Source organism: Gobio gobio (assembly GCF_949357685.1).
Source record: "Gobio gobio genome assembly, chromosome: 2".
In the NCBI taxonomy this organism is placed as follows: Eukaryota; Metazoa; Chordata; class Actinopteri; order Cypriniformes; family Gobionidae; genus Gobio; species Gobio gobio.
Genome location: NC_137098.1, coordinates 67,736,673 through 67,757,519, shown reverse-complemented (window position 1 = coordinate 67,757,519; position 20,847 = coordinate 67,736,673). Strand labels below are relative to the sequence as shown.

Here is a 20,847-nt window from a genome sequence, read left to right as displayed (position 1 = left end):
CATGGCATGAAAACGTTTTTTAACCCTTTAGGCGCCAGAGGGTTTTTCCTAAAACATTCGATTATGACACCTTCATTTCAAAAGGCTATATCTTAAAAGTGATAAAAGATAGAGACTTTCTGTAAATTAGAGAAATATTAAAGATGACCCAAAGTTTATGTAGGGATTACATTTTCCCATAAATTTGCATATTATGACATCATATGGTGGTGGCCATCGTGGATTATAGAATTTTCATGAAAAGTCACATGTTTAAAAGATAAAATGCAGCACTTCTTTGCCCCCAAAATGTCCTTCACCTTCTGTATGCTATATTGCACAATACTGAATGCTCAGGTAAATAGTAAACAAACTGTGTAAATCATTACTAATAAATGGTAGAAACAAACCAAATGCATGTAGCGGTTGGCCTTTTGCTGTAGAGATTTTCCATATACATACAGTAGGCACTCTGATTCCATGTATGGGGCACATGTATATTATTCATATGACACACAAACACAAGTGGACAAGACCTGTTTAGTTCAAAAGCTCACTCGCCACGGCAAGGCAAAGATTATGAGTGAGATGAGACAAGACGAGAGACAGACGCGCGCGCCCGCCGTGTGCGCACAGTTCGGACTACTGTCATTGTCATTGCGACTCCCCACCCTGTCTCCACGTTGCCCCCTAACTGTCCTATGAATACTTCGACCTCGTCTAACATACCCAGTGGCATTAGACAAAGTCTCCACCACAATACTGTCGCCGCGATTGCGGAGAGGCACACGGTCAGAAGACAAAGCTTCATGGCTAGCGCGGTAAAAATCTCCCGTCTCGTTCCCCGCAACACTAACACACACACCTGCTAGCTTCGCCATGAACACTCCGACCCCGGGAAACATTGTTTCCACCACTGACATTGGGCAAATAACCATCTACATTCGGCAAAGGATTCACCGTTTGTGCTTGGTGTAGGGCTACAGTTTCACTTTCAGAATCATCATCATATTCTGAAGGCAGATATTCCCCTTCAGAATCAGGGTCCGCGAATAGAAGACCCAACACTTCATTGCGGGTAAGCTTTATTGATCCCATTATAATCGCTGACAGTGACAATATTGCTCTGATAAAATGGCTCACTCTCACACTAGCGCCGCGTTTGTTTGCACTGATTCAATGCGCTCTTGCTTGAAGATTTTGTATAGAAGCATGATGTTTTTTTGAGTCAGGGATGAAGTATGACATGTCTGCATCTAGTAGAGGGGAGGTCGAACGAAATTTGACACCATATTTAACAAAATTGGCTGTTTTATTCAGTGCTGCATCTTGTCGAGTAAACTCGACCGTGGCGCCTAGAGGGTTAACATTAATATGAGTTCCCCTAGCCTGTATATGGTCCCCAAGTGGCTAGACATTTTGATAGGTGTAAACCGAGTTCTGGCTGTCCTGCTCTACCTTTGACAAAATGAGAGCTCAGACGAGCCGATCTGGAATCTTCCCTGTATGTCGTCATACGGGGAAAAGTCACCTCTACGTTTACCTCCCCTTCCTCTGCTTTGCCCGCCCAGAGAATTTGGGTCGCGATGTCAGCACAGGCTTTACAAACAGACTAAACGATATGGATTCGACAGCACCGCCACAAGCAGTGAGTAACAGTGTTCATTAATGCCTGATCTGTGTTCAGTGATTTCTAATGTGGAGCCAATCATTCAAGTTCACACAGACTTTCTCTATAAATCGTTTGTTTATGCATCCATGAATCAATCCAGTGACTAAACGATCAACTTCACATCGTTTCTGTTAGTAGCATGAAACAAATCTGTTATTTCAATTTTGATTAGACGCTAGATTAGTGTTCAAAGAACACTCTCTTTATAATGTTCGGATCTGTCAATCACACATCACGAGTGTATCTGCACACTTTCCCAAACTGCCGTTATAATGAATGACACTGTTATGCTGCACAAAGCTCTTACTGTATTCCTGTCGATGTCGTGTTTGCTGTTAGTTGTGGTCAACGCGCTGCAATGAGGAGATCACTGCATTCACTGATCAACAGACTGTCTGTACTCAATGCTCATCACTGCAGCCGTTCATGTGATAGGAAAAGATCTAAAAATAAAACTATAATCAACACTTTCACAATTCGTTCATCTCGGCGGCTGTGATGGTAAAAAAAGGGGTTCCACATGTTACAAGGTTCGTAGAATAAGGAGGATGACGACAGGGTCGGCGTGACTGGGACTCGTGTTTATTCAGAGCTCAGGTACTAACAAAATAAACTTGCGCTCTCAACAACTCAGTACAATAACTTTTCTCAGCAATCTTCCTCTCTGGCAGCACGTGCAGTGCCTCGCTAAACCACGCCCCCTCCGCCACATAATCTAATACTCATTTCAAATGCAAAGATGTCAGCCAATAACAACAGTGGGCATTTTCACTGAAGTCTCACAGCAGACACGCCCCTTGAAACAGGGCATTCAAGCCAGAGGGCTAATTTATGACATTTTATGATGTAAAAATCATACTAACAATATAAGTACACCTCAGGAAACATTATAAAATAATAAAAATATCCACGGCATAGGACCTTTAATGATACGGTTCTCACTCGTCTTCTGAAGGGTTTTTTCTTTTTAATTCTCTCACAGTCTATGTGTTCTTGTGTTTAAAACAGTTTGATTGAGCAAGACTGAATTCTACGGAAGCCCTGAACCGCTAGATTTAATCTAGAATTTTGAGATTAAAGTCGAAATATTTCTAGAATAAAGTCAAAATATTTCGGGATTAAAGTCAAAATTACAAACGCAGCCTCATTGACGTAACAGACACTACAGTGCTGCAGCCGCTAGTGTATTTGAACAGGGGGCTGAAAACTTTCATCATCCATCATGTAGCCTAAATATCACTAAGAGATAGAAAATTGAAATATGAAACGTAGTGTCCAGGACAGGTTATCTTAACGTTCATGAAAAAGATAGGACAGGAGTTTTCAAACTGCGAGCGCCTGCTCAAGAAGAATGATTGGTTTAGGCCAAAACTGCTGTGATTGTGGATATAATTAAATAAACCCTTTTATCACTATTATCTTATACATTAATATCTGGTTTATGATTATGAATATGATTTATGACCAGGGACGTCACTAGGATTGGAAGACTGGGGGGGCTTAGCCCCCAGGGTATTTGTAAATTGCGTTTGCAAAATCTTTGCACTCACATCTAGAGCTACACTTATGAGTTACTAAGCAATGACTTAAATGCTATCTGTCTGCTCATGTAAATGTATGATAAAGTAATAGCATACTATTCCTCTCTATATAAGATAAGTTGTCCACATAATGCTATTTAATTACACAGAACTGCATGTATTCAACCCATTTTTGAGCTAAAATACAAATATACAGCTAAACCTAAATTGAGCTAAACCTATAGGCTACAAATACCACAGCTGTACAATTTTCACACCCTATACTAAATTTACCCTATACAATAGCCTAATGACATAACATTATTTAATATTTTAATCACAGCTTCTATAGTGTTTTGACATCGACAACCCACGTGCATTTTACCTCAAACTTGCGACTAGTTAACTTTCTAAAGTAGCAATTGCTTCTCGGGTCGACATTAACACAATAACAAAATTATATTCTGAATTAAAAATATTTTTATACCACTTTTTAATGTGTGATTGTGTAAAGGTGTTCACAAGATACCAACCTTTCGCGAACTTGCTTTCAACGTCGAACACTCGTTCTCATGAAGACGGCGGTGTGTGTGTGTGTGTGTGTGTGTGTGTGTGTGTGTGTGTGTGTGTGTGTGTGCGCGTGTGTGCAGGGCCGTGCAGAGAGTTCTTCAGAGGCAGGAACGCCTTAGGGAGGCCTGATGGGGCCTACTACCTTGTTCGAGTGACCACAACCTGGGAGCTCACCCTCAGGGAGGCCTAGTAAGGCCTTAGAATTAACAGCAGGCCTTCAGGGAGGCCTGATGAGGCCTACAACCTGCCTCTGGGAGTGACCACAATCTGGGAGCTCACCCTCAGGGAGGCCTAGTAATGCCTTAGAGTTAACAGCAGGCCTTCAGGGAATCCTGATGAGGCCTACAACCTGCCTCTGGTAGTGATCACAACCTGAGAGCTCACCCTCAGGGAGGCCTAATAAGGCCTTACAACTAACAGCAGGCCTTCAGGGAGGCCTGATGAGGCCTACAACCTGCCTCTGGGAGTGACCACAATCTGGGAGCTCACCCTCAGGGAGGCCTAGTAAGGCCTTAGAGTTAACAGCAGGCCTTCAGGGAGGCCTGATGAGGCCTACAACCTGCCTCTGGTAGTGATCACAACCTGAGAGCTCACCCTCAGGGAGGCCTAGTAAGGCCTTACAACTAACAGCAGGCCTTCAGGGAGGCCTGATGAGGCCTACAACCTGATAGCCGGCAGGCTAGCTGTCCCGATGCGCACATCGGTACATACCTCCAGTGAGGCCTGGTCGAGGCCTTCCAACTGAAAATGCGCCTTGTTCAAGAGGCCTACTGAGGCCTACAATTGACAGCCGACCTTCAGGAGAGCGTAATTGCCCCTTTTTAACCTGATAGCCAGCTAGGCTAGTAGTAACTTGATACCTCAGCATCGGCACCTGCCTTACTGGAGGCCTGATAAGGCCTACCACTGTCACCGTACTCTTGAATCGGTGCAATCCTCCAGCGAGGCCTAACTTTAGAGGCCTGCTAACTGGGAACAGACATATTGCAAAAATGTGGGTTGTAGTAATATTAGACCCTATGGCTCGTCTTCATGGAGGCCTGCTGAGGCCTAACACATGATAGCTACCCATTGCTATGGGGACCCGTCCCAGGGAGGCTTGTAAAGCCTACAAGCTGTACGAGTTTCGCAAAGACGAGAAATAACTGCCAGAAAAACAAACTGGCTGCTACTTAAACCAACGACTCTCAATGAGAGGAGGCCTCCGATCCAAGTGGTGCACAACCAAAGGTGACGGTGCCTCAGCAACGCGCCTCCTTCATCCACATCCCAACTGACGCCGCAGCGCTCAGTCGTAACAGAGACAAACTAATCCAACCTGCAGTGGCTTAGGGAACCGAAGACACATAGTAACCCTAAGCGGTAGACAAACACTCCATCCTATCAGAAAAGTGTGCTACCGCCTAGTAATCCGCAAACATTTCAAAGAAAAGAGCGGCGGCCTAAACACTACTCTCAATATGAGAGGAGGCCCATTTTCTGATAACCATGCGCGGTGGCCTACCTGGCGCCGTCTTGACCAACCAGGGAAAGCCAACACACGCTCACCTACACAGCCCAGAGTCTGGCGCTGTGCTAAGCCAACTAAACAGGGGAAAGACAGTTCTCTCTGATGAATACCCAACTCTATACAGGAACCTGGGGTCTGTAAGAAATACATATTTTTAGTGTAATACACAAAAAATTAGCACTCTCACCTGCGGCATGTTGAGCGAAGACTCATTGTGCAGTTCTCACCACCATGTTCTACCGCCCTTGAATGCCTGAAAGGGGCGTTCTCACTGAGTAAGTCTGGGCGGGCCGTCAGAACATAGTTTTACTCATCATGGGCCCGCCTCAGGCCTGATGTCAGAAGCGCCTGGGTAAAAAATCATTAAAAGACATTAAAAAGGAAAAAGGAGAGGGCTAGGATGTAACCACCTTCAAGGGAAGTGATCCATCACCAACGCCTTCTTTGAGAGCGTTTGTCCTGGATCACCTCCCTTAGATCCTTTTTCCCGCGGGAATCCCGTCTCCTCTGTGCCCTGCTCCTCCATGGAGGGGGGGCACGAGAGGAGACGCTAGCCCTCTGGTCCTGCCTACGGTCCTCAGGGTGGTGCCTGGGTGGGGGCGCGGATCTCAGCGGTATGCATGTCTTAAATGCCGCTGAGCGCGCCTTCACCTCCCTGAACTTTCCAACCACCGCCTCAACGGAGGTGCCGAAAAGTTCAGTAGGCGAAACCGGCGAATCGAGGAGAAAGCCCTTCTCTTTCTCCCCGATATAAGCCAGGCTCAGCCACAGATGCCTCTCCGTGACCATCATAGCCGCCATAGAGCGGCCAATAGCAGCAGCAGTCTGCTTGGTGGCCCGGAGAGCAAGATCTGTGGTACGGCGCAGCTCAGCAACCGCCTCAGGGACAGCCCGGCCCCCTGGTCGAGATCCTCCAGCAGGTCCGCCTGGTACGCCTGCAACACTGCCATCGTGTGCAGGGTCGCACCAGCCTGACCTGCTGCCGCGTACGCCCTGCCATTCAACTGCGAGGTAGTTTTCAGCGGTTTGGATGGCAGAGATGGAGCTCTCAGCGTCGACGCCTGCCCAGAGACGAGATAGTTCGCAAACGTCTCGTCTATGGGAGGCATCGACACATACCCGTGCTTACCCATTCCCTCGACATCAGCAAAGCTTGCCCGCTGATGTCAGTGAATGCGGGCAGAGAACGGGTTCTTCCATGCCGCCTGGACCTCAGTATGCAGGTCCGGGAGGAATGGAAGGCTCATCTGAGGTGCTGGTCTATGACCGGGGAGAAATCGATCGTCGAGCCGTCCACGAGCAACTGTCGTTCTCCACGTCGACCTGCAGGTCGCTCTCGTCAGCCGCCAGATCGTCCGAGAGAACCACACCTCTCTCCAGACGATCAGCGAGCTCCATCTGGGAGCCCCACGATGTGCGCCGCCGCTCCGCCTCAGCGCGAGCGGGACTCACATCGGCAGCCCCAGATGTTGTGCCCTCTTCCCTCGAGAAAAGGGCCAGACGAGAACGGAGCGTTCTCACGGGGAACTGCTCACAGTTTGCACAGGCAGCTCCCTCGAGAACTGCCTGTGCATGCTCTTCGCCCAAGCAATAAACGCACAGAGTGTGTGTGTCTCCTGGTGTCAGAAACCTCTGACACGGGTCGGCACACTTCCTAAAGCTCTGCTTCTTCTCTGTGCGTTTCATCTTCCTCTTAGTTTTTTCTTACCAGATCCGCAGATACCGCTTCAAACAAACAGTCCCTGAAGACTAAAAAGATGTATCTGTGTTGGCACAGCGCCCTTATAGACTTCCGGGTCGCATGGTGATGACGTCATGGGCTGACGTCGGTCAAAGACTTTGCCGTGATTCGATAGTAGCTTCAGACACCAGTCACGCTGAGGGCGTTCCCCATAGCGTCAGCTAGACGCAGCGAGAGTTCCCTTTCGAAAGGGAACTATTGCTAATTCTTAGACAAGTGCTACAAAAGACATTGATAAAGACGAAAACTAAGTACATTTTAATCTATAAATGTATTTTAGTTTTGCCAAACACACATTACAGATTTGGTTAGTTATCGTTTTTTTTGTAATGCCTCATTTTTATTTTTATTTCAGTTAACGACAACCCACCTAGTTTTCGTTCATTTTCGTTAACGTTTATAACCTTGGTAATGACGAGACGAGATGAATCCTCCAGGCAGTAGCGCTCTGGTCTGCAACTCTCTGAAAGCTGCCACAGTTCACACCAATGCAACGAGACGCGGTGCATCATCTTGATAGCCCAACGACTCTTTGTTAGGCTACTTCTGTCCAACTTTCGACTTTTCGGCTATTTTTTTGTAGCTGGATATATATCATTTGTTGTGTCTAAATATGAATGAGGATACGGTTATTGATAAATCAAATGTTGTTCTTATTATCATTTAGGGGGGCTTAGGAACATTTTGGGGTAGCTTCAGCCCCCCTAAAATAGAGCCTGTTTTAATAGTTAAAGTATTTAAACACCATCATAAAAACACTGCCCTCACGTGCAATAAAACACTGAGACATGAAGCAACAGCTAAAATACTTCCAAAAACATATTTCTGGGTTTAATTCATTTATTGCTCCTGCACTGGAAATCTCTGAATCTTTGCACAAATGCAGCTGCGCTTTAGCCTGACTGAGCATCACAGTTTCATCTCTTGAGGATTTAATTCTGTTCAATTCTGTCTGTTCTGTGTGTTCAAAACTATTTAAATGAGCAAACAGAAACTGAACACAGACGTCTGAAAATACATTTTAAAGCTGAAGTATTTCAAAATGTAAGTGTAATCTTAAAAATGTATAATGACGAGCAGATAAAATACTTGACCACCATGTTGTAATTCTCAACAAAACTGCACTATTAATTTAGTATTAGCACTGGTTATGATGTATTGTTATTGTGATGTAGTAGAGATTATTATTACCATCATTGTCATTATTATTATTATTGATATTACTATTTGTTATTATAAAACTGTGATTTAACAATATATAGGATATGGTTATATTTTATATATTACGTGATTATTATACCATATTTGAAGGTTTATGATAATGATGATTATTAGATTGCATTATTGTGATTATTCAGACGTTCATAATGTTATTGTGTGTGTGTGTGTGTACATGGGAGATAAATACATGGGTCTATTTGTGAATGTATATTGTGTTAGTAAACGTATTTTGCTCAAAATAAACTTAAATCAAATAAAAAACACGACACAACAGCTGAAGACGTCTGTCTGACACATGTGAACCTTAGCAACAGATGAAGACAGTTCTGTGTGAATGGAGGAGAATTACACTTCAATAACATTAAACATCTTTTGTTTTGTTGCTGGCACTGAAATATTTGAGTCTTTTTACAAACGCAGTATTATGCAATATTAACACATTTGTGTTTCTTCTCAGCTTTACCCACATCTACAGTGACTGTGACACCAGACAGATCTGTGTTCACTGGAGAGACAGTCAATCTGAAGTGTGAGATAAAGTCTGATCACAGTGACTGGAGATATGAGTGGAATAAAGACAGTGTAAGGTTACAGACGTCTGAGCGTTACACTGTAGACAGAGACACTCTCACTATCAGAGGAGCTGCTGAGTCTGATCAGGGTCAGTACTGGTGTAAAGGTCACATTGATGAAAGATCAGTCTCATCACAATCAAGCTCTGCTGTTTCTCTCTCTGTGACGGGTGAGTTGAACATCATTGTCCTCATGAACTCTGTCTACATGATCATGATCACACAACCAATCAAGCAATGAAACTGAATGCAGACGTCTGGAAATACATTTTAAAGCTGAAATATTTTAACTTGAAGTGTGATCTTAAAAACACTACACTCACGAAGTGATAAAACAGAGACACAACACAACAGCTGAAGACATCTGTCTGACGCATGTGAACATATACCTGAGCAACAGATGAAGACAGTTCTGTGTGAATGGATGAAAATTACACTTAAATAACATAAAACATTTTTAATAAACATTAAACATCTTTCTGTATGTAATTACTTTTTTGCTGTTTGCACTTTCTGAGAATCTGTGAGTCTTTATACAAATGCAGCTTTGCTTTTCAGACGATCTTGTTTCTGATTATGATTTGCAGTTCATCAAACATTAGTTTTAAGATTTGATCCAAAACTCACAACAAAGTTTCAACATTAGCTCAACTGAAAATGAAAATGCTGTAATCATTGAATATCCCACACTTTCTCTTAGTTCAAAACCTGTATGTCTTTCTTTAATCCTAATCTAAAATCCACATTTCAGCACTTATTCTCTTCTGTATGAACTGTTGCAGACAAATACTCAATGATGTGTGTAACGCATCTGAACTCTGACTCTTGAGGATCTGAATCTGTTCTTGTTCTCCTGCAGATCTAAAGCCGAAGCCTGAACTCACATCAGATCCTGCAGGAGCTGCACTGACAGGAAACACAGTGACTTTGACCTGTGGCATGGGTCCGTCCACTGGACACTGGGACTTTTACTGGTACAAACACACACTGAACCCTGAGACAGAGAAGACAGACACAAACCCCTACAGACTGAAGATTGATTCAGTGTCTGATGGAGGCCAGTACTGGTGTAGAGCTGGAAGAGGGAAACCAGTCTATTACACACAATACAGTGATGCACTGTGGGTAAATGTTATAGGTGAGAGAGAATGTAGTGTGTGATGCAACATATACAGATCAGAGACAATATCTACACAACGTCTAAAACTATAAATGCAATAATCTGTGTTTGTACAGTGAGTCCTAAAGCTGTGGTGACGGTGCGACCTGATGAACGAGTGTTTAGAGGAGAAACAGTCACTCTCAGATGTGATATAAAGTGGGGAGGAGACACTGAGTGGACATACAGATGGGAAATAGAGGAAACCTACAGCTGGTATAAAAACACTGTCAGCCAAACCTCAGCACAAGAGTTGATCATCAGCAGTGTTGGAGACGTTCACAGCGGTAAATACACCTGTACAGGACAGATGAAGACTCAACGCTCTCAGCGCAGTGATGCTGTTACACTGACTGTATCAGGTGAGTGTGTGTGTTGTGATCAGCTTCTCCATCAGTTTCTCTACGGCTCTGTAACTCAAGATGTTTTGTTCAGCTGGAGCTCAGGCAGTCGTGCGAGTGTCTCCACAGCCGTGGCTGACTGAAGGAGAATCAGGGACTCTGATCTGTGAGGTTTCAGGCTCCTCTAAAGGCTGGACGTTCAGCTGGTTCAGAGATCATGATCATCTGTCAGACAGCAGCAGAGGAGCTGGAGGATCTTACACTCTCAGTCCTGCGTCTCTACAGCACACAGGAGTTTATACGTGCAGAGCAGAGAGAGGACGGCCAGCCTATCACACACACAACAGCAGCACACAGCCACTGTGGGTCACTGGTGAGGATTTGTGTTTGTGCTCGGCCGTATTTCTGTTTCATTGCAGTCTCTGTGTGTCAGTTTAGATTGAGATTTTGCTCTTTTCAGGTGTTTCTGCTTCAGTGTCTCTGGTCATCAAACCCAGCAGAAGTCAACACTTCTCCTCTGACTCTCTCGCTCTGAGCTGTGAGGATCAGAGTAACTCTGCTGGATGGACAGTGAGAAGATACACAGACAAAGACACAAAAACTTGTTCAAATCAAACAGGATCTTCATGTGTAATCGACTCTCTCAGCTCATCTGACACTGGAGTGTACTGGTGTGAGTCTGAATCTGGAGAGAAACGCCATCCTCGAAACATCACTGCACACGGTGAGTCCGGTTTATAATCACATCTCATTGTAGTTTGTTCAAATTGGTTGGTCCTCTTTGTACCAAAAGAGAAAATGCATATGCTGCTGTTTATTGCCAAGGCATTGTTAAGTAGATTGTCAATTTATATCTATAATCTCTTCTCATATTACACTAGATTGTTTGATTGTTTAATTGTTCCTAGAACATATTTGGTTTGGTAAAACTGCCTTTCCTCTTTTGCAGCTGCGTTATGGAATTAAATGTATAGTATTATGATCCCATCTTTAAATATGTTTCGAAACCTTTAAGCGTCCTACCTGAAGGAAATGTGTATGTTTTATGCAATTTTTCATATGATTGCTGGATAAGACTTTTTCTTATTTCTGGTTTTATGTGTTTTATGTGGGATTATTTCCTGTTACAATAAAGGACACATTCTAAATAATAATAACAATAATAAAAACAACAAGTTAAAAGTTGCAAAATAGTTGCGTTTTCTCATGAGATCGGGTTAGACAACACACGACTAAAATTAAAAGCTCAGAAAGCATAAAATACAATTCAGTTGATCACCTCAATATTTAACTTGTATTGTTTTGTTATATTCTTAACACTTGCAGTAAAGCACAGATGTCTTGTGTTTGTAGATGGTGAAGTGATTGTGAGTTCTGTTGATCCTGTGATTGAGGGAGAGACTCTGACTCTACACTGTTTACATCGATCTACAAACCCCTCGATCCTCAGCGCTGGTTTCTATAAAGACGGATCACTGATCCAGAATCAGACGACAGGACAGATGAGCATCACTACTGTCTCAAAGTCACATGAGGGTTTCTACTACTGTAAAACAGAGAGAGGAGCGTCACCCCGCAGCTGGATCTCAGTCAGAGGTGAGAGTCACGCGAATCTGTAACTGAGGCTGTGTTCAAAACATTTAGTTCACATTCACATTTTACACCACATGATTATTACACACGAGTCTCTGGCTCTTATTTCTCCTGGAGCACAATCAGTTATTGACATCTATCAAATCAAATCACATACAAAATATAATAAATATTGTGCTGTTATTGTGAAATCATCAACACCTCATAACCATCATCCTATAGTTTAATGAAATGAAGAGTGTTGTAATTACAGCCAATCAACATTAAAATAAAAACATATCAATCATGTTAGTGACTTTCAGAATCTGACTGTCCATATATTCATTATTTTACATTTGAAATCATCAAGGAATGAATCTGAATGTGCTCATGTGGTCAGAGTCAGAACATTAATAAACATTCAAATAAATGATCATAAATCAATATACAGGCAAACAAAAGTGCCATAACTTTTTTAAGAATTCATCCCTAAGCCTTGTTTGATGTCATTAAATACATGAATGAGAATTAATGTTTTGATTAAAGCACATTAACGTAAGAAGTAATCTAAAGCAAGTTTAGTTGTATTAATCTCCACTGGGCCTTTAATACACAGTAATGTTTCTGAATAATGTGCTTGTGTTTGTGTTTTTCAGTGTCACGTTCAGCTCAGATTTCTGGCCTCAAAATCCTCAGTTTTCTTCTGGCAGCTTCTCCACATCTGCTCGCGACAGTCGTGCTGCTTTACAAATGTTACAGAGCGAGAGGTAAAACTTCTGTCTGATCTGTCTGATCTCTCTTTCTTTCTTTCTCTCTCTCTCTCTCTCTCTCTCTCTCTCTCTCTCTGAATGTTAATCGTGAGTGGACGGAGTGGTGTGGGTTGGTGCCTTTGAGTGAATCTCTGAGTAAACACTGCAGATCACTGATACCCCTTTTCCACCAAGGCAGTGCTGGTGCTTGTTCGGAGCCAGAGCCTAATTTCAAATCGGTTCTTTGTGTTTCCACACCCAAAGCCCCAGCTCCGAGCCAGGAAAAGTGGTTCTTAAGTAGCACCAAAACATTGCTGGGCTAGAAGTAAGAACCGAGTACGTCAGGGGCTGGGGGTGGGGTCAACAAGATTTTTGAAATAGCAGCTAATGGAGCTAACATCTGCTGCTCATTTGTAATCTCCGTCTATACAAATTACGGCGAACTGCATGAATGTGTTGGATTCGCTGTGTTTACGTTGTGTTTTGATGCCGATGTAGGATCGTAAAGCCATGTGAATCAATAGTAACGCAACGTTTGCATTGTTGATAGAAGGCTTGTTCGCAGCGGTGCTGTGCAGACCGATCGCCGTATGACAACGAGTCCAGCGAGAGCATATGACTCCTTATGCTTTTGATTCACTCATGCGGTGTTTTTTATATCATGTGCGGATCGGTCTGCACAGCGCCGATGCATCTCGAACAAGCCTGGTGTGTGTGTGTTTCCCGCTGCCTCGCTAGCGTTGCTGAGAGAGATGAGACGCATACAGTGACGTAAGACCGGCTCTGTTGTGGCTCTCAGCATGTGGAAAAGCAAACGGTTCTTAGAAGGCTCCTCAGTCGAACCAACTATGAACTGGGACTAGCTCTGGCTCTGAATAAGCACCCGGTTCATTCTGGTGGAAAAGGGGTATGATTGGTCAGGGAGAATTGGATTTGGATTTACGACAAGACACCAAACCTGCTAAATTTATATAGTCAGCAACAGCCACCACAGCATCATTTGTTTGCACAAATTTTTTTAATGACTAGCTTTAAACGACCATCACACGCTGGTAGCCGAGGAGCGTAATGTCCCGGATGTAGAGGCGGCGCAACTATAACATTCAGTCTATAATCACACACACTTTGAAGCAGCACTAACTGCAGAGGAAAAGCAACCCGAGCCAAAGCGAGCCGAGCCGAGTCGTACCACACAGTGGAAAAGCACCATAAGTAAACTCACGCAGTGTCATGGAGTGAAAGTAACATCTGCCGTGAGCGTGGAGGACTGTTGCTGAGCTGTATGAGACTGGAATAGTTGTTGATAATCTTTTTACTCCTGTCCTTCCACTTTCCATGCCATCCAAAAAAAGCCCTTCATAAGTGATTCAACTTTAGTGAGAGTTTTGTCCCGATATGGTAAATTAGTGTCACCTATTAAAATGATAACAATTAGTGCATCTCCTCTTTTAAAACATGGTTTCATTTAGGTGATTCATTTACATGATCCTAAAAGATGATGAGGACCTGGATCTGTCACTGCATCCCAAAGCTGATGACTATTGATTATGCTACAATGGACACAATTACATGTTTCTGGTCAATTCATTCGTGCTTATCCTGGAAAAAAAAGGGAAAACAGCTCGACGGCTGATGACATTGTTGATAATGTTAGTGAGCCGGAGCCAAACTGTAATGTACTAAAACAGTGACATTAAAAGATCAAATTCAGTTTACACCTTTTTGATGATGCGTACTATATACAGGCGAGTAGATGAGGCAAGAATATGAACACAACGTGTTTTCTTTATAATGGGTTCCGATGGGGAAAACACCTAACGAGAAACCTTGTGTTGCACTAATATTTTGTGTTCGTCTGCTTTCCTGTACAAACTATGCAACATCAATAAGGTGTATATTGAATTTGGTATTTTAATATCACTGTCTTACCGCATTAATACTGACTACAAACCTGGTAAAAATGAGGAGCGATGGAGGAGAGCCTTGTTTCCAGGTGGGCATTCCTATAAGCGTGACGACACGTGAAAATTATGGATACTTAGGAGTGTATCTTGGTGATGATTTAACAGCACAAACAAATGGAAAGGAGTCATTGAGAAATTTAAAGGATAAGTGGAAAGGTTTAATTTCAAAGACGTCATTCAGAGGCCATATTTTAATTATTAATAACGTATTTGCATCTTCATTCTGGCACATTATGTTTGCATGTATTGATCCTTCCTCACATATGTTAGTTTAAATCCAGGCTGTTTTAGTAGATTTCTTCTGGGATAAATCGCATGTCTAAAGAGGAGGGTGGACACGGCTTAATGCATCTTCAAAGAAGAAAAGCAACCTTTAGGTTTCAATTTGTACAAAGATTATTAGTTGGTTCAGTTGTTTTTAAAAGGTGTGCTGTTACTAATGCAATATTATATAATATTGATAGTCTGGGACTGGACAAAACTCTTTTTCCAATGGACCGTATGAAATTAAACACTTCTGGTCTACCAGTGTTTAAGAACATTTTCAAGGTTTGGACTCTTTGTTTTTAAAAAAATCAGCGCGTTCACAGTCTCTTCCTTGGCTAGAAACATGACACTTGTTAATAAAATAATTTTATAAATACAATTTATTATACGTAAAATAATTTGATAGCAAAGAAATAAAATAAATAAATAAAGTCGGTTGAATCTAATCGATTTAATAAAAGTTAAATATAGGTTACACAAATAAAATGTTTAGGTTCTGTCTCTGAGGGGGAAAATATCAGCGATTTGATGTTTTTGAAACCAGAACTAATAACTTTTTGCAGGGGCGCCGCTAGCAATTTTGGGCCCCATGAAAGAACATGATGTTGGGCCCTCTACCACACCAACCTAGCTATGCAAATCTTTGTCTGCAATTTAATAATACTGACCAATTAAGCTCTGCTCGCTCAACCCAGAATGCCCCAAATTGGCTGATGAAACATTGATTAAAATTAAGATACAATTTATATGAAACAAAACTTAATGAAGTGGTCACAATCATGTCTGACCCACTCCATTCATCTTATGATGTGTCCGATCTCACTCATGCTGTTCACTTTTCATAATCGACAGATTGACAACATAGACATGAAAAAACAACATTGTAATATTTAAACATAAAGATAAAAATAAAAAGCGTAATGGCTGCAAAAATTATAGCACAGAGAATTTTCATGTCAGAGTGGGATATGAGTGAGCGTAGTTTTACCCGTGAGCGTGAGCGGTTCATGAGTGGAGCGTTTTGCTGAATTTTGCCGGAAATGCCATCATTTTTTAATATTTGTAACTCTTTGGTAGATTATACATTTATAACACATTACTACTAGTACTGTTACTACTAATAAAACCGATCTCTGGGGTGTGTGGGCCCTTAGAATCGTCCTAACTTTCCCCCCCTTAGCGGCGCCCCTGACTTTTTGTTTGAATGATCTGACATGATTTCTCGGCCACATCAAACCGCGACTGGCTTGACTGCTCATGTTCAAGGCTTATGTTAAAGATTGTTGCTCTATGACTATAGTAAAAGTTGGACAATTGAGCCGCTCTGTGTCCAAACCCATGGGCTCCGTCACATAAAGGCTGTTCCTCCTGTCAGACAAACTGTCCCACTTCTCCCTGATCTTCTATTTCATATTTCATCATTTAGTAATTGGCCTATTCTGAAAATAGTAAGTAAATGTCAATCTTCTCATTACTCTCTGCATTTTACACATATTTGGGACACGAAAGATACGATATCATTTGCGATATAAGTGAAATTATGTATGGAATCGACTTGAGGGCAGATTTCTTTAGCGATACAACAAAACTTATGCGATAATGCTGTTTTTTTTAGGGATGATGTCATTACGCACACCATTTCATCGGTAAAAGGCCAAACGGGCTGGAGACAGCAAATAGCGAAATTTTTTTTACTGGGGAAGCTTTGTATAAGTATTGTGTAATAATAAAAAAAAGTTAAATAAGAAAACTAGGGGTGTAACGGTACACGTATTCGTATTGAACCGTTTCGGCACACGTGTACTGAACGGTTTCCGAATGCAATCTTTAACAGTTCACAGTCGGCTTGTTTTAAGCGCGGAACACACTTCAATCCGAGTTCCCACATGAACATATGAAGTATTCAGTCCATTTTATCACGACATTAAAACGATAAATTGCCGTTTTGATCCTCTTTAAAGGATTAGTTCACTTTCAAATAAACTTTTGCTGATAATTTACTCACCCCCTTTGTCATCCAAGATATCCATGTCTTTCTGTCTTCAGTCGAAAATAAATTAATATTTTTGATGAAAACATTTCAGGATATTTCTCCATATAATGGAAGTCAATAGACCCCAAACGGTTCAAGGTCCAAATGAGAGGTTCAGTACAGCTTCAAAAGGGCTTTAAACCACATCAAACGGTACCAGACGATCAATAAGGGTATTTTTTTTTTAATAAATAAAGTTTTAAGTTTTATAAACACAGATGCTCGCCTTGCTCTGTTCAGTGACGCGCGCTCGTGACGTCACGTAAAACGCAATTATGTTGAAAAGTTCACGCTAGACGCAGGCGGAAGTACCGAGTCAGTGTTTACAGATGAGCGGATGGAGGACCGTGTCCACATATTCAAACGTCTTTGCGTGACGTTGGCGTGATTCTTTTTTTATTATTAAATGTGGACAGGAAACCTGAGTGGAGAGCACTTTATAAACCACTGATGACTGAAAGAACAGGTGATAGCAGTGGAGAATCAATTCTTTTCTCAAGTTGAAATCCTGAGATTGGCGCTGGATGTCCTTTTTGTACGGAGAGAGAAACTATTGAATCTTTCATGCATTTGTGAATTATGCCAGATTAGAATCTTTATTTTTGCTTTTAGGAAGTTTAGTTGTAATGAAACTTTTCTATGGTGTTACTCATTTTGGGTTTTAAAAAAGATGTGTTTGCCAGCTGCTGAATTTTATGAGCAAAATCATCTGTTTATATAAATGGGAAAAAGAAAGTTGAACAGAATTCAGAGCAGAAGCAGTTTCTGTGTCTTCAAACGGTGCGAGCAGGAAAAGTGATTGAGTTCAGTTTCTACAAACATGGATGATCTGCCACTTTTGAAGGGATTTGGTGTTGGTGAGGCTTTGTGTTCTGCATTTGAAGTGATTTGGTGTTTACACACTTCAGCTGGTTTGTTATTAATATGCATATTGTAATTTAAATGAATTGTATTTGTAATAAAGGTTTGTTTTAATTTCACAGATCCATCTGTTGAAGACCAAAGTCAGTTCGCCGTAACAGAGGAAGAGACTTGAAGAAACTCTGATATTAACATGTTTAAACAGATTCAGAGTGATCATATTTCTGTTAACATATTTGATTTACCTTATATCATCTGTCATTAAACATGACATATTTTAGTGTTTTATGCTTTTATATGATCCATATTTACTGTTATTATCTAGATTTGTCATAACTTTAAATGTCTTGATCATATCTGTGTGATGTTTGTTCTTCAGTAATAATGTTCTTCAGTGTTGCTGGCTCTGTTTAACTTGTTTCTGTCATTTGTAAACATACAGACCAAAGTTTTATTCTGAACATATAAATAACAGTTCAAATTAATGTGTATATGCCCAAAAGTGTGTAATAAATGTCTTTGTCTCACATTTGTGTCATCATTTATAAACCATCATCTAAGCCGAACACATTGTCTGAGTTCGTCATGTTTTCATTGTAAGAAACTGAAGTTGCCTTTGGATGCTCTGCCACTAAACTACACATTTAACAGCCATTTTACACCAGACCTAATAAAACTGATCTTTCACTGACAGTGATGAGATTTCAGCAGAGATGTTTCTACTCACATGATCTTGAGCTTCATTTTACATTTGTAATATTTTCCACCATAAAGCAAATATTCAATATGAGTTTTTTTTATAAACATTCATGAATGTGATTATAGATTACTAAATGAAGTCTCCATTTTAAGCCTGTTAAAATGAATATCTTATTAATAAAAAAATAAACTAGAAAGCTGTAAAACATTACCTATTAAATTATATTTCATCAAAATAAGCAAGAACTTTAAAGATTAAAGCTAAATCATTAAATTATTGAACTAAATCGTGCAGAAAGACAAGCTCTTTATAAAGACAATATGTGTGGCTCTTAAAAGAGCCTTTGTGTGTGATGAGATGAGCGGCTTTACTTTGAGCTGGTGTATTTGGTGACCGCCTTTGTGCCCTCAGACACGGCGTGTTTGGCCAGCTCCCCGGGCAGCAGCAGACGCACGGCGGTCTGGATCTCTCTCGATGTGATGGTGGAGCGCTTGTTGTAGTGAGCGAGACGAGACGCTTCACCGGCGATGCGCTCGAAGATGTCGTTGACGAAAGAGTTCATGATTCCCATCGCCTTGGAGGAGATGCCGGTGTCGGGATGAACCTGCTTCAGGACTTTGTACACGTAGATCGCGTAGCTCTCCTTCCTGGACCTCTTGCGCTTCTTTCCGCCCTTGCCGGCGGTTTTAGTGACGGCCTTCTTCGAGCCCTTCTTGGGGGCGGACTTCGCTGGTTCAGGCATGATGAAGCTTCACTCAGAGACACTCAAAGAGCAATAAAGCTGAGTTACTACAGGCGGGTTTATATGCTCTGCCCTATGCTAATATCAGAAGAGAAGAACGGCCTCTGTGATTGGGAGTCTCCACCTATAGAATGATTTCATTGGCCACATTAAACGCTCCGTGACTTGTCTGGGAGCCAATCAGAAGCTTTAAAATGTTAACCACGCCCATCGACAACTACATCCGACTCCGCTCCTTGGTTTCATTTTCCCGTAATTTTCTGAATGAATAAGTGAAATATTGTGAATAATTTTAGAGCTCTTTGACTTCATAAGCTGGGGTGTCTATATTTTTAACGTTTATTAAGAAGCAGAAAAAAGGTATTGTTTATTGCTTAATGTAGTAAACTCCATGGATTCACAATAATTTAATAAAATGTATGTACTTCAAAAGACAGGAATATACAAATGGAATTGCATCTTGTTGCGCCCAAAACTTGTTAAAAATTTTGTTTATTAAGCAGCTACAACACATAATCGAACAAAACTAGCCAAAATAAACTGCCTTTTTAAATGCTTCAGAAATCCCTCAAGCAAACACCATCATGAGTTTATATTACAAAAATATTTAGGACTATTTCAGGAACTAGAAACTTGTTCTCTGTTACCTCTTTTCCACCAAGGCAGTGCTAGAGCTAGATCGGAGCCAGAGCCTAGTTTCAAATCGGTTCTTTGTGTTTCCACACCCAAAGCCCCAGCTCCGAGCCAGGAAAAGTGGTTCTTAAGTAGCACCAAAACATTGCTGGGCTAGAAGTAAGAACCGATTACGTCAGGTGCTGGGGACGGGGTCAACAAGACCAACACAAACTTGAGATCCGCCATTGTGAAATAGCAGCTAATGGAGCTAACATCTGCTGCTCGTTTGTAATCTCCGTCTATACAAATTACGGCGAACTGTATGAATGCGTTGGATTCGCTGTGTTTTGATTCCATCACGAGTTTATATTACAAAAATATTTAGGACCATTTCAGAAATTAGAAACTTGATACTTGTTCTTTGGGTGAAAGTGTGTGTGGCTCTTAAAAGAGCCGTTGGTGTTTTTCTTCTTCGTGAGTCTCTAACCGCCGAACCCGTACAGGGTGCGTCCCTGTCGCTTCAGCGCGTACACAACATCCATGGCGGTGACGGTCTTTCTCTTGGCGTGTTCAGTGTAGGTCACAGCATCACGAATGACGTTCTCCAGAAACACCTTCAACACACCGCGCGTCTCTTCATAGATCAGGCCAGAAATACGCTTGACGCCGCCGCGTCGAGCCAGACGCCGAATAGCGGGTTTAGTGATTCCCTGGATATTATCGCGTAGAACCTTTCGGTGCCGCTTAGCGCCTCCTTTCCCGAGTCCTTTACCGCCCTTTCCTCTTCCAGACATGACGGCAGATTCTCTTCAGTCCACAATGACTGAATAAAGAACAAACTCTGGAGAAGAGGAGTTTATAGTCAGCTAGCGGACCTGATTGAAACCACAATCATGGGCGGTTCTAGTTGACGTCACCAAGCCGTGGTCAGACTTTTGATGCTTGAAAATGGGAATAAATGGGGTTTAATATTGATAACTATAGAATATACTATATAATATATTAATTAACAAACTTCTGAAGACTTGACCCTCTATGGTATGTGATTTATCACTGAGGA

General features: G+C 41.8%; 3 protein-coding genes across 3 annotated transcripts in view; 1 reads left to right on the top strand and 2 right to left on the bottom strand.

Moving 5' to 3' along the window:
* Positions 1-18,256, top strand: part of LOC307120129 (Fc receptor-like protein 5) — an 82,898-nt gene extending 64,642 nt beyond the window's left edge. The window contains exons 5-12 of the mRNA XM_079807012.1: positions 8,671-8,955; positions 9,645-9,923; positions 10,022-10,306; positions 10,380-10,658; positions 10,746-11,009; positions 11,639-11,881; positions 12,514-12,624; positions 17,853-18,256. Coding sequence (XP_079663138.1) covers positions 8,671-8,955; positions 9,645-9,923; positions 10,022-10,306; positions 10,380-10,658; positions 10,746-11,009; positions 11,639-11,881; positions 12,514-12,624; positions 17,853-17,905 — 1,799 coding nt within the window. The 3' untranslated portion in view covers positions 17,906-18,256. The remainder of the gene's footprint in view (positions 1-8,670; positions 8,956-9,644; positions 9,924-10,021; positions 10,307-10,379; positions 10,659-10,745; positions 11,010-11,638; positions 11,882-12,513; positions 12,625-17,852) is intronic.
* A 541-nt stretch (positions 18,257-18,797) lies between these two features.
* LOC307120501 (histone H2B-like) lies at positions 18,798-19,172 on the bottom strand (the record flags this gene model as incomplete). The annotated part of the gene is made up of 1 exon (XM_079807570.1): positions 18,798-19,172. One exon carries the CDS (start codon positions 19,170-19,172, stop codon positions 18,798-18,800), a length of 375 nt encoding a protein of 124 aa, XP_079663696.1.
* Positions 19,173-20,157: 985 nt separating this feature from the next.
* LOC307120574 (histone H4) lies at positions 20,158-20,581 on the bottom strand (the record flags this gene model as incomplete). The annotated part of the gene is made up of 1 exon (XM_079807676.1): positions 20,158-20,581. The coding sequence occupies one exon, from the start codon at positions 20,579-20,581 to the stop codon at positions 20,270-20,272; it is 312 nt and encodes a 103-aa protein (XP_079663802.1). The 3' UTR covers positions 20,158-20,269.
* Between the last annotated feature and the right edge of the window lie 266 nt (positions 20,582-20,847).